The sequence below is a fragment of the Pundamilia nyererei genome, unplaced genomic scaffold (genome assembly GCF_000239375.1).
Source record: "Pundamilia nyererei isolate P.nyererei 1_Seehausen unplaced genomic scaffold, PunNye1.0 scaffold00124, whole genome shotgun sequence".
NCBI lineage: Eukaryota > Metazoa > Chordata > Actinopteri > Cichliformes > Cichlidae > Pundamilia > Pundamilia nyererei.
Genome location: NW_005187525.1, coordinates 1,236,038 through 1,254,427, shown reverse-complemented (window position 1 = coordinate 1,254,427; position 18,390 = coordinate 1,236,038). Strand labels below are relative to the sequence as shown.

At 43.1% G+C, this 18,390-nt stretch overlaps 1 protein-coding gene across 1 annotated transcript in view; it reads right to left on the bottom strand.

Annotated features, from left to right (window-relative positions):
• adamts17 (ADAM metallopeptidase with thrombospondin type 1 motif, 17) overlaps nucleotides 1-18,390 on the bottom strand; it is a 104,190-nt gene that overhangs the window by 53,793 nt on the left and 32,007 nt on the right. Inside the window, exons 6-8 of the mRNA XM_005742860.1 lie at nucleotides 15,681-15,838; nucleotides 9,301-9,344; nucleotides 5,005-5,110 (exon numbers count right to left, since the gene is read on the bottom strand). Coding sequence (XP_005742917.1) covers nucleotides 5,005-5,110; nucleotides 9,301-9,344; nucleotides 15,681-15,838 — 308 coding nt within the window. The remainder of the gene's footprint in view (nucleotides 1-5,004; nucleotides 5,111-9,300; nucleotides 9,345-15,680; nucleotides 15,839-18,390) is intronic.

The following is an 18,390-nucleotide window of genomic DNA, read 5'->3' as shown; positions in this document are numbered from 1 at the left end:
CCTGGATGAGTGACGAAACGTTTCTCCAACTGAAAATGTCCAGATGAACAGAATCAACCTTTTGGGATTTACTTACCTGGATGATTAAGCACGCATCAAGACGTTATTTTATTAAACATTTTAAAATGTTAGCAGCACAAACAAAAATTTTTGCAGCACAAACCAGCACAAATGTTTGACATCAATTTTGTTTGATTCCATTAATATGGGGGGGCTGGTTGACCTCTAGAAATTTTTATTAATATCTTTAAAATGATAGCAGCACAAACGAAAATTTTTGCAGCACAAACGTAGCACAAACGTTTGATACCACTTTTGTTGGATTTGAAGAAGGTGGGGGGGCCAACTTCACTCACATCTTTCTCAGAGGCACCTGCAGAATAACAGAGAAAATGGGAAAAGGATAAACTCCACATTTACTTTAAAATCCTTTTGGACATGCTTATCAGAGAGATGTGAAATCAGCTAAAGCAATTTTTTTCTTGCAACTGGTAGCCAAGAATAGCCAGATGCTTTAAATTCTTGAGTCCCTGAATCCCTCCTCAATCCTTGTCACTCGGACCAGAGAGTATGCATAGTATGCAAACAGCCATCATAATCTGTCATACAATGAGAACAGGACAAATCAACAACTGACAAATCTGACTGACTCATTAATATTAAAATCTGTAACATAATGTATTGTTTGGAGTTTAGTCTGTTACTGTTGCTATTTTTACCATTTCTTCTTGCAGCAACTGTAACTCACATAATTTCCTTAGGGATTAATAAAGTATTCTGATTCTGATTGTTTCAGGATGACCTGCCATCATCCAATCACACATCTGCTTACCTGCATCTTTTGCTCGTTTCTCCTCCTCTTCTTTTCTCTTTTTTCTAAACTGAGCACCTGATGGCTTTGAACTTTGTGCGTGCACTTATGTAACACCATTGCCCTGTTGTGCATGTTCATAGACTGCACTGAGGTACAGTGTGTGCCAGCTCATTATTTTTCCCCAAAAATGTAAGAGAGCTGCTGACTGAAAACAGTAATGACTTCTGTGGCACTTAGAACAGCCACAAAGCTTCTTTAAGCTTTTATACATGATTCCCAGGTGAATGTGGTGTCAGCTTTCTGTCACTGTGCTGTCAGTCAGTTCATGTGCACGTGTATAGTTGCAGCAGGATGCTTATTTTAGTTTCAATGAACCAATACCCGAGCAGAATTGTCAGAATCCTTGAATCACAGCCCGACGAGCTGGTGTGGCAATAATCTTCCGCTCCAGCTAATTAATCAACCAACAACCCAGACAGAGTGTTAATTTCATTTGGAAACCTAAAAATGACAGCCTCAACACAGAAGTTTATCTATATTAGACTCAAATGGCTTCTCTCAAAATGTAAAAGAACCCATAACTTTAATCTCACTGTAGATCTTGTTCTGACATAGAAACTGAACATCTAACAGCATTTCCTGAAAAGCATCTTTTGTCTGATCATTTCCTAATTTCCTTTAAATTTACAATAATGGATTACACAGCAGCAGTTTTCATCACAGTAGATAGCAGTCTTTCAGAAAGTGCTGTAATTACATCTCAGGATAAAATTCATCCACTCTTATCTTCTTTAATGGCTTGTGTCTACACAGTATAGAGCAGCAGTGTGAACTCTACTCCCACATAGGCTAATCATCTTGTTGACAATTTTACATCTTCACTGTGTTGACTGTAGATTCTGTAACTCCTCCAGAAAAGAAAGCCTCAAATCAGAAGTAGCTAATTTCCTTGCGTAACATTCAAAAGCAGAAAGCTGTAGCAATGCTGATGGAAAGAAGAAATGGTACTTCAGTCATTTAGAGGATCATCATTTAGCCTGGAAAGTCAGTTTGCTGCTTTATAAAAAAAAAAAGCCCTCCTAAAACATTATTATTCATCACTGATTAAAGAAAATAAGAACCCCAGATTTGTCTTCAGCACAGTAGCCACGCTGACAAAAAGTCAGAGCTCTGTTGAGCCAACCATCCCTTTAACGTCAACTCATGGTAGCTTCATTAATTTCTTCAGAAATAAAATTTTAACCATTAGGGGGAAAATTACTCATAACAATCCCATAGATGTAATGTTACAACTACTTTCAATTCAATTCAATTCAATTTTATTTATATAGCGCCAAATCACAACAACAGTCGCCTCAAGGCGCTTCATAGATACAGAGAAAAAGACCCAACAATCATATGACCCCCTATGAGCAAGCACTTGGCGACAGTGGGAAGGAAAAACTCCCTTTTAACAGGAAGAAACCTCCGGCAGAACCAGGCTCAGGGAGGGGCGGGGCCATCTGCTGCGACCGGTTGGGGTGAGAGAAGGAAGACAGGATAAAAGACATGCTGTGGAAGAGAGACAGAGGTTAATAACAGATATGATTTAATGCAGAGAGGTCTGTTAATACACAGTGAGTGGGAAAGGTGACTGGAAAGGAAAAACTCAATGCATCATGGGAATCCCCCGGCAGCCTATATCTATTGCAGCATAACTAAGGGAGGATTCAGGGTCACCTGGTCCAGCCCTAACTATATGCTTTAGCAAAAAGGAAAGTTTTAAGCCTAATCTTAAAAGTAGAGATAGTGTCTGTCTCCCGAATCCAAACTGGAAGCTGGTTCCATAGAAGAGGGGCCTGAAAACTGAAGGCTCTGCCTCCCATTCTACTTTTAAATACTCTAGGAACAACAAGTAGGCCTGCAGAGCGAGAGCGAAGTGCTCTAATAGGGTGATATGGTACTACAAGGTCATTAAGATAAGATGGGGCCTGATTATTTAAGACCTTGTATGTGAGGAGCAGGATTTTGAATCCTGGATTTAACAGGAAGCCAAAACAGGAGAAATCTGCTCTCTCTTTCTAGTCCTTGTCAGTACTCTTGCTGCAGCATTTTGGATTAGCTGAAGGCTTTTCAGTGAGTTTTTTGGACATCCTGATAATAATGAATTACAGTCGTCCAGCCTGGAAGTAATAAATGCATGAACTAGTTTTTCAGCGTCACTCTGAGACAGGATATTTCTAACTTTAGAGATGTTGCACAAATGGAAGAAAGCAGTCTTACATATTTGTTTAATATGTGCATTGAAGGACATGTCCTGGTCAAAAATGACTCCAAGGTTCCTCACAGCGTTACTGGAGGCCAAGGTAATGCCATCCAGAGTAAGAATCTGCTTAGATACCATATTTCTAAGCTTTTCAGGGCCGAGTACAATAACCTCAGTTTTATCTGAATTAAGAAGCAGAAAGTTAGCGGCCATCCAGGTCTTTATGTCTTTAAGACATTCCTGCAGTTTAACTAATTGGTGTGTGTTATCTGGCTTCATGGACAGATAGAGCTGGGTGTCATCTGCATAGCAGTGAAAATGTATGCTATGTCTTCTAATGATGCTGCCTAAGGGAAGCATGTATAATTTTAAACAATTTAAACTTTAAATTGACATTCATTTAGACTCTTTTTCTCCAATAGATCTTTCTGAGTTAACTTCAGTAATTACTTCCTCCAAACTATCAGCATGTTTTTTTAGATCCCATTCCTACAAGACTGCTGAAATACATCCCACCATTCACTGATACCATCCATCTATCCATTTTCTTCCACTTCTCCAGGGTCCACCCTTCTCCCCAGCTACCTCCTGTAGCTTATTTGTCCCGCCGAGGAGTTCCCGGGCCAACCAAGAAATATCTCTTCAGCATTCTGGGTCTTCCCCAGAGTCTATTCACTTTGGGACATACTTGGAACACCTCACCCAGTTGGCACACAGGAAGCATTCTTTTAGATGCCTCCAGCACCTCGACTCGCTCCTTTTGATATGGAGGAGTAGAGGCTCTACTCTGCAATCCTCCCAGATGGCTGACGTACTCACCCTATCTCTAAGGGAGAGGCCAGACACCCTTCAGAGAAAGCTCCTTTCCACAATTTGTACACACATTCTCTTTCGATCACTACCCAAAGCTTGTGACCATAGGTGAGAGTAGTGACGTAGATCGACCAGTAAATTGAAAGCTTCGCTTTTACAATGAGCTCTTGTTTCACGACAACAGACAGTTACAGCATTCGCATCATTGCAGCCACCACACCAATTCGTCTGTCGATCTCTCGCTACCCTCTCCCCTCACTTGTGAACAAGACCCCGAGATTCTTTAACTCCTTCACTTGGGGCAGCAACTTGTCCCTGTGCCGGAGTGGGCACTCCACCCTTTTACAGCTGTGGAGCTTTGCTTCAGACGTGGAGCTGCTGATTCTCATTTCTGCTGCAAACCACTCCAGTGGGCCACCACTTGATGAAGCCAACAGAACTACACTGTTTGTGAAAGGCAGAGACGAGACTAAAAGTTACGAACAGAGTCAGTGACCCACGGCAACTTGCAACTTGCAGCTCTTGCAATGGTTGTATATGAACCAAATAGCGTGCTCTGGCCACCTTGCTGTGTAGGGTGAGTCAGCCCACATTGGGATGTCTAGTCTGCGTCTCCAGGGTGCACGTAGGCCAATTGGACGGGGTGGGGCACCCAGTTGAGGACGCGACCATTGCTGGGTGTGGGAGAAATTGAAGAACGCTACACTTCCCACATACTGTAGCTTGAAAATATGCATTGTGCATGATTTTAATTGTTATGCATACATTTAACAGTTGTGGCTGAAATGGTAGAGTTGGTTTATTTAGTGAAAAGATGGTGGGCCAATTCCCAGCTCTTACAGTCCCTGTGTATCTTATGTGTATCTTGGGCAAGATATCAAACCTAGACTTTCCCCCAATGCATCCACTGAAGCGTGAGTATGTAGGAGAGTGTTAGATAAAAGACCTTAGGTATGAGATAGAGATAGAGAAAGAGATGAGGGGCATCAAACTTGATACTTGTATAGAAAAGTGTCATAGAAGTGCAATAGAAGTATTAATCCATTTATGATTTACAGCATTTTTAAAAGATAATGCAGGATAATAACAGGATATATTGATTACAATACAATTGTTTAAAACTTGAACCTACTTGTGTCCCAGCTCATGAGCAATAGTGAAAGCCAAATTGAGACCATTGTCCTCAGCTAACACACACTTCTTCTTCGCACTGCAGACACCACCCAGATAAGCAATACCTGTAATACAGTTGGGTAAAATGACAATGAGTTTTATGAGTTACACTTATGATTGTGTTTTAATGTTTGACAGTGTTTGAGCAGTTAGTATAGTTAATATAATAGTTAGTATAATGAAGTTTAAAAGGTGTTTTACCTAAAACAGCTTACTGTGGATCAGTTTTTCTGTCTCGTCAGTTCAGTAGCTTAGTAAAAGGTAAATTTGTACCCATTTATTTAATGCAACACAGCAATCTGTGTTAGACGTGTCTGTCACAGGTCCCTGTTTAATTGATGCCATAGCACGATCATATTCATTCACCGTGACACATTCAGAATTCAAAGAATGCACTACAAATCTAAGACTACAAGATGTGAAAAGATCTGTCATATCCCCTGACTGCTGAAATTGGTTACATGGATATGGAATAATAGGGCGTTACTCATTTCACAGCATTGCCATAAGATAAGATAAGATAAGATAAGATAAGATAAGATAAGATAAGATAAGATAAGATAAGATAAGATAAGATAAACCTTTATTAGTCCCACATGTGGGAAATTTGTCTTGGTCACGACAGAGAGTGGACAGCACCAAGTTAAGAGCACCAAAAATTAAGAAAAAAACAATAGAATAGAATGAGATAAAATAGAATAACATACTATACAGACTAGAATAAAATACTATGTTGCCTCAGAAAAATTGCACTTGGTAATATTGCACATCAGGGAGACAGGACTAGGCTACCGTGGTGTACTGGATGTGTGTGTGTCTGTCTGCATGTGTGTGGTCATCTTTGTCTTTGTTGTAGAGTCTCACAGCAGTGGGGAGGAAAGACCTGTGGAATCTCTCCGTCTCACACCGTGGGTGCCGTAGCCACTGAAGGAGCTGCTCAGTGCTGTCAGTCTCCTGCCTGGGCTGGGAGATGTTGTCCAACAGGGATGACAGCTTAGCCGCCGTTCTCCTGTCACTCACCACCTCCACTGGGTCCAGAGGGCAGAACAGAGCTGGGCCTGCGGATCAGCCTGTTCAGTGTCTTCCTGTCCCCAGCAGAGATGCTGCCGCCCCAGCAGACCACACCGTAAAAGATGGCTGAGGCCACCACAGAGTCATAGAAGGTCTTCAGGAGTGGGCTCCACTCCAAAAGAGCAAAACAGCCTGCTCTGTCCTTTTCTGTAAAGAGCATCTGAATTGTGACTCCAGTTTACCGTATTGTTCAGATGAACACCATGGTACCTGTAGCTGTCCACAGCTTCATGTCCATGCCTTGGATGTTCAGTGGTTTCAGTGGAGGATGTTTGTTCCTGCGAAAGTCTACAACCAGCTCCTTGGTTTTTCTAGTGTTGAACATGATGCTCACAGTGCTCCCAGCGGTCTCCAGGTGAGAGAACAATGTAGGAGGTGAATGATGGCATCATCCACTCCAGTGCCAGGCTGGTAGGCAAGCTGAAGTGGGTCCAGTGATGAGCTCACCAGGGGCTGAAGCTGAACCAGGACAAGCAACTCCAGGGTCTTCATCAGGTGGGATGTCAGAGCCTCTGGCCTGTAGCTGCAGAGGTCCTACAACTACAGGCCGGAGTCCTGCAGAGGTCCTTGGGACGTGGGGTCTTTGGCACTGGTACCACACAAGAGGTTTTTCAGAGCTGTGGAACTCTCCATAAGCTTCAGACTGAAGCTTACCACACAGTTGATTTGCGCAGGACCTGACAACCCTTGAGCTGATGGTATCTGGTGCCTTATTGGCTCCTTAGTTCCCTCCTAACCTGGATGGCTGACAGAGACAGGCTGGAGCCGTGTGTTGGATGTGTACTGGATGCTGTGGTTGGGGGTGGGGAGTAGTGAGCAGGTTGAGTGGAGGAGATGTGAAGTGTCTGAGGTGTCAGAGGTGTAACAGCAGGAGTTTGAGTTGGTGTGTCTGCAGCCGATGTTGAAGACTGCATCAAACCTGTTGGTTTGATTCAAAGCTGGTTTTCCTTCTTCTGCCTTTAGCTCTCCTTCCCATTCCCGATCAGTCCTTTCAGATCTCTCTGCACCCTTTTCACCCCCTTTCTTGTCTCCAGATTTGAAGGCCCTCCACTTCTGCTTGAAGACAGCTTTTATTTCTGGGGTAATCCAAGGTTTGTTGTTGGACAAGCACCGCACAGTCCTGGAGGGCACGGTGTTATCCACACAGACGTTAACGTAGCCCGTAACGCAGGTCACATGTTGTTGGCGCTCCAGAAGACCCTGGTGGTATGTGTCCTCTATTGATGGGAAGCCTGCTCCTGTGATGTACTGATTAAATGATTAAATCACTGTATACACATTCCTTCTGTCAGTAAAGTCTTCCAGCAACCTAATAGTAATGCACATAAGTCTGATCAAACAGTGATGTGATGGCTCCCAGAGCTGGCAGCACAGTGAGCCAAACAGACTCAACAGGCTTCTGGGCTGACCACACTGTACTTCCCACCAGCAGCTTATCGTGGTTGATAGGAGTCAGCGTGGGCACTCTGACTGTTCTGCAGCTATGCAGACACATATTCAACAAACAAAGTGTTGCAAATACTTTGTATTCTGACATCTTTCTATCAGAACCAGCATCAATTTTGGGGCATTTGAGCTGTAATAGCTTGCCTGTTTGATTGGACCACACAGACCAGCTTTCACTGCATGCATACATCAGTGAACCTGGGCTGGTCGTGACCCTGTCACTGGTTCACCATTGTTCCTTCCTCCGACTGTTTGACAGATATATCTATTAACACCCATAAGAGCTGCAGTTTTGAAAACCTTGACCTACTCATCTAGCAATGACAATTTGACTATCGTCAGACTTGCTTAAATCCTTGCTTGATTCATGTATGCTCATTTTTCGTGCTTCTGTTAGCTGGGTCCCTCATAGATCCCACCCACCAACAGGTGCTATGTCCATCAGATATTCTTTTTTTTTTCAATTCACCTGCCAGTGGTCTTAATGTTATGCCTTATATCAATATATAATCTATAATCATTTTAATTAATAATTTTTTTTTATTTTTAAAATATTACAGAACGGAATAGGACTGGGGGGGAGGAGAGGGAAACACGTAGACAAGAGAAGTTGGGAAGAACCTCAAGAGAAGCAGGAGGAAAGAAAAACAGAGGGGAAGAGGGTCGGGGAGAAAAGACACTAAAAATCTTCTAGATCACCTGTTGGAAAAAAAAAAGAAAAGAACAAGCAAAAAGAGAACAACACAGTAGGGAACCCACAGCAATAACCTAGATAAGCACAAGTAACAATAAATAATAAATACTGAATGCTACTGAGCGCAGATTAGACCGAAAATGCATGATATGCTTAGAGGCAGCAGCCAAGGAAGACAGTGTATATTTGTGCACACCTGTATGCACACAGGTAGATATATATATATTCTATTTTGCAACTTTGTAATATATTCTGTTATTTAATTTATTTCTGTTACTGTTCTTATTATTGGAGCAATTAATTTCTTAATTAATAAAGTATTCTGATTCTGAAAAAGAGTTTTGACAGTGTTTTGTATGCTTAGTTTTTGAGATCCAGTATCAGAGAAATATTAATACTCAACTCAAAATGTTTTGTCTTGCCATGAAGACAACTGTCAGAATTGTTGTCATGTCTTCTTATTGAAGAAGACATGACGATCACATTTTACAGTATACTCATTCTGGTCAGACTTTTCAGTCACTCAAAAGCCTGTAAGCCTGATCTTTGCTTGCCAGTCATATTAGCAATAATGATGACATAAACTGTGCAACTGAAATTGTAAAATGAGAGCTTTTGCATACGGGACACTTGTTCTTGTATGAAGAGACAAAAGCAGGGAGGCTTGTTTTTTCTGGTAAAGTGAAATTAATGATTATAAAGAACTCAGTGTGAGGTTTGGGGTCCTACAGTTTACTATTATCTATCATTACATGTTCCTTCAACAGAAATAATCAACGTGACAGAAGCACAAAGAAATCTTCCACATTCATCACGACGTATTACAGAGATTTTTATAGTTGAGGAAAACATGAAAATAAATGGTTCAATTTTATCAAATGTTTAATGATCTCATTTTTTTTGCACTCAATGGACTTTTGAAGTTTAAAGCATGAGGGAAAAGGAAATGCAGGTGGCAGGGTTTCCTGCAGCTGAACCTTTGAGTTCTGTGATTATAGTGAGGGTTCAAGTATGTCTTATGTCAGCTGAGTGAGTGGTACTCACCCACAGTATCACATGGCTCATCTTTGTGAACACAGAAATCTGTTCTGAAAGAAGAAAAGAAAGAATTTGCAACACTGATTTACTGAGATTAGTTAAAACATTAAAGTAGAGTGCATTTACACTTAATATGGATTGTGCTAGAAAAATGATGTCATGGTCCAGCGGCAGACCGTATGGAGCGTGAGTGGAGGACCCAAATGCTTGAACAAAAGGCGAGCCTTTATTGGGCTAATACAAGAGAAACATAAATACAAGGCAAGATCCATGTGGGGTGAAACTAAAACTAAACATAAACTGGAAAAAAATAAATAACTGACAAGCTGTGATGAGACTGTGAAACTGGGAAACAACTATGAACCTATAAAACTATGACAATAACTATGACAACTATGACAAGAGGTACATGACTAGACGAGAAGAACAGACATCCTTACAAAGACTGAATGACCACACAGAGACTAAAGACGCACAGGAGGTAATTAGGGGAAGTGGAAACACACGAACGTCATGACACCCACAGGGAAAGTGAAACTAAAACAATGAACATATCATCACAAGACCTCTACAAAACAACACAGGAAACGCTGAGAGACGTAGACATGGCACCGGCTTGAGAACATGAAACCACACACACAGAAGACATGAACAGACTTATACCAGGGGATATGAAGAGACTCATAACTAAGGAGACATGACAGGACCTAAACCAGGCAACTCAAGGCAGTTAATAATAACGCTAAAACATAAATAATCCCAAAATACAAAATAACTCAACTAAACCCTTAACTTAAAACTCGCACATGAATTAAACACAATATAAACATAAGAAAACAATACAAAATATCCATCCATCCATCCATCTTCATCCGCTTTATCCGGGGCCGGGTCGCGGGGGCAGCAGCCCAAGCAGAGAGGCCCAGACCCCGGTGGGTCATGACTGGAACACCTCACCCAGGAGGCGCCCAGGAGGCATCCTTGTCAGATGCCCGAACCACCTCAGCTGGCTCCTTTCGATGTGGAGCAGCAGCTGCTCTACTCTGAGCCCCTCCCGGATGGCCGAACTTCTTACCCTATCTCTAAGGGAGAGGCCAGCCACCCTTTAGAGGAAGCTCATTTCTGCCGCTTGTATCCGCGATCTCGTTCTTTCGGTCACTACCCACAGCTCGTGGCCATAGGTGAGGGTAGGGACGTAGATCGACCGGTAAATTGAGAGCTTCGCTTTTACACTCAGCTCCCTCTTCACCACGACGGACCGGTGCAGCGTCCGCATTACTGCAGCTGCAGCCCCAATCCGTCTGTCGATCTCCGGCTCCCTTCTCCCATCACTCGCGAACAAGACCCCGAGATACTTGAACTCCTCCACTTGGGGCAGGAACTCATCCCCGACCCGGAGTGGGCACTCCACCCTTTTCCGGCTGAGAACCATGGCCTCAGATTTGGAGGTGCTGATCCTCATTCCCGCTGCTTCACACTCGGCTGCGAACCGTTCCAGTGCCAACTGGAGGCCCTCACCCAATAAAGCCAACAGAACCACATCATCTGCAAAAATCAGAGATGAGATTCTGAGGCCACCAAAGCGAAAGCCCTCCGCCACTTGGCTGCGCCTAGAAATTCTGTCCATAAAAATTATGAACAGAACCGGAGACAAAGGGCAGCCCTGGCGGAGCCCATCACCCACCGGGAACGAGTCCGACTTATTGCCGGCAATGCGAACCAAGCTCTTGCAACGGTTGTATAGGGATCGAATGGCCCGTAGCAATGGGCCAGACACCCCATACTCCCGCAACACCTCCCACAGGACACCCCGAGGGACACGGTCGAATGCCTTCTCCAAGTCCACAAAACACATGTAGACTGGTTGGGCAAACTCCCATGCACCCTCAAGTATCCTGGAGAGGATAAAGAGCTGGTCCAGTGTTCCGCGACCAGGACGAAAACCGCATTGTTCCTCCTGTATCCAAGGTTCGACTAACGGACGAACTCTCCTTTCCAGCACCCTGGCATAGACTTTCCCAGGGAGGCTGAGGAGTGTTATCCCCCTATAGTTGGAACACACCCTCCGGTCCCCCTTCTTAAAGATGGGGACCACCACCCCGGTCTGCCAGTCCACAGGTACTGCCCCTGATCTCCATGCAACATTGCAGAGGCGTGTCAACCAGGACAGCCCTACAACGTCCAGAGCCTTCAGGAACTCGGGGCGGACCTCATCAACACCAGGGGCTCTGCCACCAAGGAGTTGTTTAACTGCCTCAGTGACCTCGCCCCCGGAAATTGGCGGGTCATTCCCCTCATCCCCAGACTCTGCTTCCTCCTCGGAAGACGTGTCAGTGGGATTAACGAGGTCCTCCAAGTATTCCTTCCACCGCCTGACAATTTTCTCAGTCGACGTCAGCAGCGCTCCGCCAGCACTATACACAGTGCAGGTAGAGCACCGCTTTCCCCTCCTGAGACGTCTGACGGTTTGCCAGAATCTCTTCGAGGCAGTCCGAAAGTCTTTTTCCATGGCCTCTCCGAACTCCTCCCAATACAAAATAACACAAAACAATATATCCGATTGGGTTTAAATGAATCTAAATGATTGAAGCCACCTCATAAGATGTGTGTTGTTAAAAATTTTTGCAGCAAATGCAAGTTGCTCTTCTGGACTTCACGATAAAGGGAAAACAATAAAGCAGTGAAAGCTAACCAACTTTGGTGCTAGCAGTATAGACCAGTAAGCTAACAAATTATACTGAGGAAGACAAAGAGAGAAGCCAAATAGGTAGATTAGGACAAGATAAGGAAATGGGCCCATCACACTCTGGACACAACCTGTTACAACTCCTCCCCTATGGTAGGCACAGAGTACACCAAAACAACCAGACACCTGTACAGATCCTTGCTACAGACCATCACTCTGGTGATGACTCCACCACACCTGCTAGTGAATTACAGTGTGCCATATGTACTCCTAAACAGCTGATTCTGTTCACCTGGACGTAGCATATTCAGCGGGAGAAACATTTCATCAAACACTTCTTCAGTCTCGGCTAAATGCAGTTTTCCCCAACATTATAAACAGTACATTTGCGTAATAACTAAGAGGGCTATGAGGTCGTTTTCTTGATCATTAATTGTCATCACCATTGATCAATAGCCACTGATCAAAGATCACTGATCAATGGCCATGAGTGACTTGACTCCCTGCTCAAACCAGCATTCCTCCCTTTCAAGTATGTGTACATCATAATGGAAAGAGTGGCCACTGGCCTGTAAGTGTAAATAGACTGAATATATATGTTTTTAAATTCCTCTCTTGCCCCTGTGGGCAGTCGATCCCTCGAGCTCGGGTTCTACACCAGAGGCCTGGGAGCTCGAGGCTCCTGCACAGCATCTTTGCTGTTCCTAGGATAGCTTGGGGGTTGTTGAGTGCTCTTATTACCACTGGGACCACTGTTACCCTCACCCTTCACATCATCTCGAGTTCTTGGTACTTCCTCAGCTTCTTCCTGATGTTACTGTCATTCAGTATAGCCACATCTTTCACTATGGCTGTCTTCTTCTGCTTGCCCACCAATACTAGGTCTGGTTGGTTAGCCATCACCAGTTTGTCTATCTCTATCTGAAAGCCCCACACCATCTTAGCGCCGTCATTCTTGACCACCCAGGAATCCCATTTTGACCTCGGGACTTCCAGGTTATACTCGGCACAGATGTTCCTGTACACTATGCCGGCCACTTGGTTATGGCGTTCCATGTATGCCTTGCCTGCTAGCATCTTACACCCTGCTGTTATGTGCTGGATTGTCTCTGGGGCATCTTTACACAGCCTGCACCTGGGGTCTTGCCTGGTGTGATAGACCCCAGCCTCTATGGATCTTGTGCTCAGAGTTTGTTCTTGTGCTGCCATGATTAGTGCCTCTGTGCTGTCTTTCAGTCCAGCTTGTCCAGTCACTTTTAGGATTTCTGGATGTGAGTCATTTTTTTTCTATCTGCCAGTGGTCTCTCCTTCCATGATGGTTCTTCTCCTCGCTTCACTTTTTCTTGGGTTTCTGCTGTCTCTGTCTCTCTGATTCTGATTCTGACAGAGCTGAATTTTAAGTATAATGGCAAAGGCTGTTAAAACTTTATATTATAATTTATAACTAATATAAATTAGCAAAGAAATTCATGCAAATTGATAGGTTTGTAGCTTAAACCTATTCGCTGGAACGCTCAAGACAATTCAACTGCACAGCAAAAAGCATTGAACACCAAGCAGAGCTCTTTATGATTCTTGTACACGAGGGAGACCAAGTGGACAAGCGCCGTTCCTTCCCTTGACCCCAGTCGCTCTTGTCTGCTACCCTGTAACACTGCTCTTTTATATAGACATAGGTTCATTAACATATGACGTCTACATACACACAAAGAGTACCTTGCCTGTGCATTGTGTAAGTGTGTGTGTGTGCGTGCGTGCGTGCGTGTGTGCGTGCGTGTGCGTGTGCGCGTGCGTGTGTGCGTGCGTGCGTGCGTGTGTGTGTGTGACCCCATAACCAACTTCCCTAAACCTGCTGGTCTAGAAGTCCGGACGTTTATCCTACCATGAAACAATAAGAGCAGGTAGACCTCTCCCATGCTCCCAGGATGTGGGTGTGAATGCCAGAACCCTCTGGAATGCACACAAAGTCTTTGCAGACTGCTAAGGATCAGACCCCAATCAATATGACATCGACTATAAACTCTAAGCATATATGAGTAAATATTTCTAAGCATAAATGACAATCAACAATACAAATCTAACATTTATTGCACATACAAACATCAGGAGATAACCTCAAGGATGAGAACTTTTCTGTAAGTGTGATTGTCTTCATAAGAAGTTTGTGAGTTCCCAAGGAAAGGTAATACATCATGAGCATAAAGGCTTACTTTATGGTCTGTATTTTCAGTTTTAACTTGACATTTTGTCGAATTGGTGCTGCTAGTGGCTCAATGAAAATGACAAAAGTGAGGGGGAAACTGGACAGGCCTCGTCTGGCGCCTCTTTGTAGCTGGAAGCTTTGGGAAGTAGGATGGTTAGTTATAGCACAAGCATTTGTGAAGCCTTATAGTGTTTTGATCCAATCGATGAAGAATGAACCAAATAGGTTATAAGTAAGGTTCCCAGTCGAATCCTTAATAGAGTAAATCTTTTTTTTTCTTTATTTAGCTTTGACTGGTTAACAAACATTTTCCAGATTTATTACCATGTCCAAAGTTCTCCAAATGCAACCTGGTGTATTAAGTCTTCCATAGGGCTGGGCGATATATCGAGTTTTTTAAAAATATCGATATATTTTCATACGAGATATAAGATGTGACAATATCGTTTATATCGATATAGTCTATGTTACGTTGTGGAGCCGCAGGTTTGCCTCTCTTTCGTCCACTTTTGTCTCTACGCAACGTTACTCGGCCTCGCCTCTCCTTCACTGAATACAACTCCCCCTCCCCCATAGCTTCACCTGCAGGCAATGACAAGATGAAAGCGGAAAATCTAATTAAACATTTAAACAATTAAACATTTAGAGCAGAAGGATTCTGCTCTAAATGTAAAATACTCACACGAAGCTTTTCTCACTTATACTTTGATTATTACCGGCAAAGATATTGAATGTAGGATAGATTCTGGTGCCACGCACTCATCATCAGAGCAGCTGACATTCCTGAGCAACCTGCTCTGAAAGGCCATTTCATGTGTTCTGTGCAGAGATTGATGTCTTATTTTACACCTCATGGCATTAAGGGTTATAAAAACAGAAAACATTGTCACATCTCAAACTTCGACATGATTGAGGACCAGTATATATATGAATGGCTGCTGGTAATCACACTCTTTGTGCAGCTGTTCTTCAGAAGGCTCATAAGCATGTCTCAGCATCTCTCACAGAAGTTGATTTTATGCTACCAACAAACTTGAATTGTATTGCATCTCTGCAGGTCCTGACATAAGATTTGAAACCCAGTGGTTAAAAGTGTTTAATTATGTCATCACTGCTGACTGCATGTACTGGCAAGACAGCACGTGCTTCTTCACTGTCTGTCTCACCCCACCTCAGTGGGAGTTATTCAGTATTTATCATTCTGCACCTCACACATCTCTGAGCAAACAAACATAAATGCTGCCAAGACATTGGTGTATTTGCCTATAAGTATCAGGCAGCACATGATTGGACCCTAATAGAACAAGACAGAGTTTTGTATTCACCATCTTCTATGGCACTGGTCTGGCCTGGGGAGTGGGGGAACTGCGGAGTCACATTTATATAATGCTCAGGTTTTTGCTCTGACGGGGAACAACAGTCAGACTCAATAACATGGCAGCTCTCTTCCTCACAGTGAAGTTCTAAGAAGCTTTAAAACAGTTCATAGCTGCATACCTGGTGACCAATACAGCACTGTCCACTGGAGGGATATCATCTCTTCCACCGGGAACATGGTTGGTACCAAGGTACCAAGGCCCACCAAATTCTTGATGCTGCCAGTGACAGAAGCTCTCCAGAGATCTTTCTCCATGATGGCCCACCTTTAGCTTTTCCTGGAGAACAAAGACACTAAATTAATTTAATTCTGATAATAATGAAAAAAAAAATTGGGACTTATGCACAATGAACATTATGTCATTAGGCTAGTTGGTTTGACACAACAAAATGGCTGAAGGCGAAGCCAATAGGTGCTTTGATAACCTACTCAAAAACCCAATGGCCAGTGAGGAGGATAGAACAGCATGTGAGTCCGTCTGCTGTAAGGAAGCTTCCTTGGATCACTTGTTTGGGAATCTTCCCTGCATAACCATGATGTTTTAGAAGGGACACACATCTTCCAAAAAGTTCAATTTTTATCTTATCAGTCCACAGAGTGTTTCCAAAAAAGTTTAGGGGATCGTCAAGATGTTTTCCGGCAAAATTGAGACAAGCCTTTATGTTCCTTTTTCATTTTAGAACTCCATTGTTGCTCAGTCTCTTTCTTATGATGGAGTCATAAACACTAACCTTAACTGAGGCAAGTGAGGCCTGCAGTTCTTTGGATATTGTTCTGGGTCTTTTGTAGCCTCTTGGATAAGTCACCGCTGCACTACTCTGGTAATTTTGCTCTGCCAGCCACTCCTGAGAAGGTTCATCACTGTTCTATGTTTTGACTTTATAGCCTTTCCCAGACTAAGAGATCTCAATTACTTTGTTTCTTATTTGCTGCTGAATTTCATTGGATCTGCAGATGGTCTAATGATGCTTTGTTTAGGCAGGTGAATGATGAATGGTAAATGGTAAATGGCCTGTATTTGTATAGCGCTTTACAGTACAGTAATCCAATCTTGAAGAAACAAAAGCATGAATAACAGTTTCCAAGTCTGTTTGCGGGATAATATTACTTAGCTTAACAATATTTTGTAACTAATATAAACATGAATTAACCAGAGTATGAACATGAACATCTGAGGGAAACCAGACTCAAAATTTGCCCCGATGTTTCTGATGGAAGACTTGGCATAAGAGGCTAACGGACCAAGAGTTTCCATTATTGAAATTTACGCTCTTCTGGAGCACAATCAGGAATTTCAGCTTTTCCTGATTAAGTTGAAGAAAAGTTTTATCCATCCAGACTTTTACAAACCCTAAGCACTTGTGTAAGACATGCAGATTCAATACCTCATTAGGCTTAAAATGGATGTATAAATGAATATAATCTGTGTAGCAGGTATATGAGACCTCTACTCAAAATGTGTTGAAGAGGGATCATGTAAACCAGAAATAGTAAGGTCCCCAAAAAAGAACCCTGAGGTACACCAAAATTAAGATGGCTTAAGGAAGACCTATAATTGGAAGCAGCCACACAAAGAGAACAATCAGAAAGATATGAAGTAAACAGTTGTAAGGCAGATCCTGATACACTGGCCCAATACCTCAACCTGTCAAGATCTGGTGATCACTGTATCACCAGATCTCGCTTGGTTGATACAGTGGTTGAGAACAGAACAATTTCCTGTGTCACTTTGCACCAAAACATCATTAGACACTCTGACAAGAGCTCTCTCCTTTAAATGTCCTTTACAGAACTCAGATTGAAATTTATCAAGAATGCTGTATTTATCTAAAGCAGCAGTTAGCTTAGCTTATCAATAATCTTGGTAAGAAATGGTAATTTAGAGATTGGTCTATAGCTGACCAATAGAATGGGTCAACTTTGGGCTTTTTTTTAGTATAGGATGAATAACAGCATTCTTGAAGTAAACCGGACTTAACCAGAGGCCAGAGAGGGATTAGCCATGTGCGTACAAGAACAGATGGACCGAAAAACATCTTTAAACAGGGATCCAGGTAAAATGTCTAAACAACAAGAAGAGGCTCCACAGCATATGGTCATAGTGAATTCTGTCTCTAGCTTACTAACATAAACCAATGTAAAACAGCAAACCAACCAACCTCATGACATAACATTCTGTAATGACAGAGGACGGCGCTAAACATGTTTTTTAAACTTAAATTTTAAGCACTTATTTCTTACATTCAGCTTCACAGACAGTATTTAACAATGCTCGAGCATGGTTTAAACTGGCTTTTATGTATGTCTGTGAAGGTTCTCAGTCATCCAGGTCATCGTAGTCTAAGGAGCTTGCAAAGAAAAGCGTCTGGACTTCTTTAAGTTGCTTGAAGACGTTTCACCTCTCATCCGAGAAGCTTCTTCAGTTTTTCGCTTCCACTTATCCTTTTCAGGGTCGCGGGGGGCGCTGGAGCCTATCCCAGCTGTCATAGGGCGAAAGGCGGGGTACACCCTGGACAGATCGCCAGTCTGTCGCAGGGCTAACACATAGGGACAGACAACCATTCACACTCGCATTCACACCTAGTGGCAATTTGGATTATCCAATTAACCTATCCCCACAAGCTGCATGTCTTTGGACGGTGGGAGGAAGCCGGAGTACCCGGAGAGAACCCACGCAAACACGGGGAGAACATTCAAACTCCACACAGAAAGACCCCGGCCTGATGGTGGAATTGAACTCAGGACCTTCTTGCTGTGAGGCAACAGTGCTAACCACCGTGCCACTGTGCCACCGTGCTGCTTCTTCAGTTCTAAGGTCAAATGGTGGAG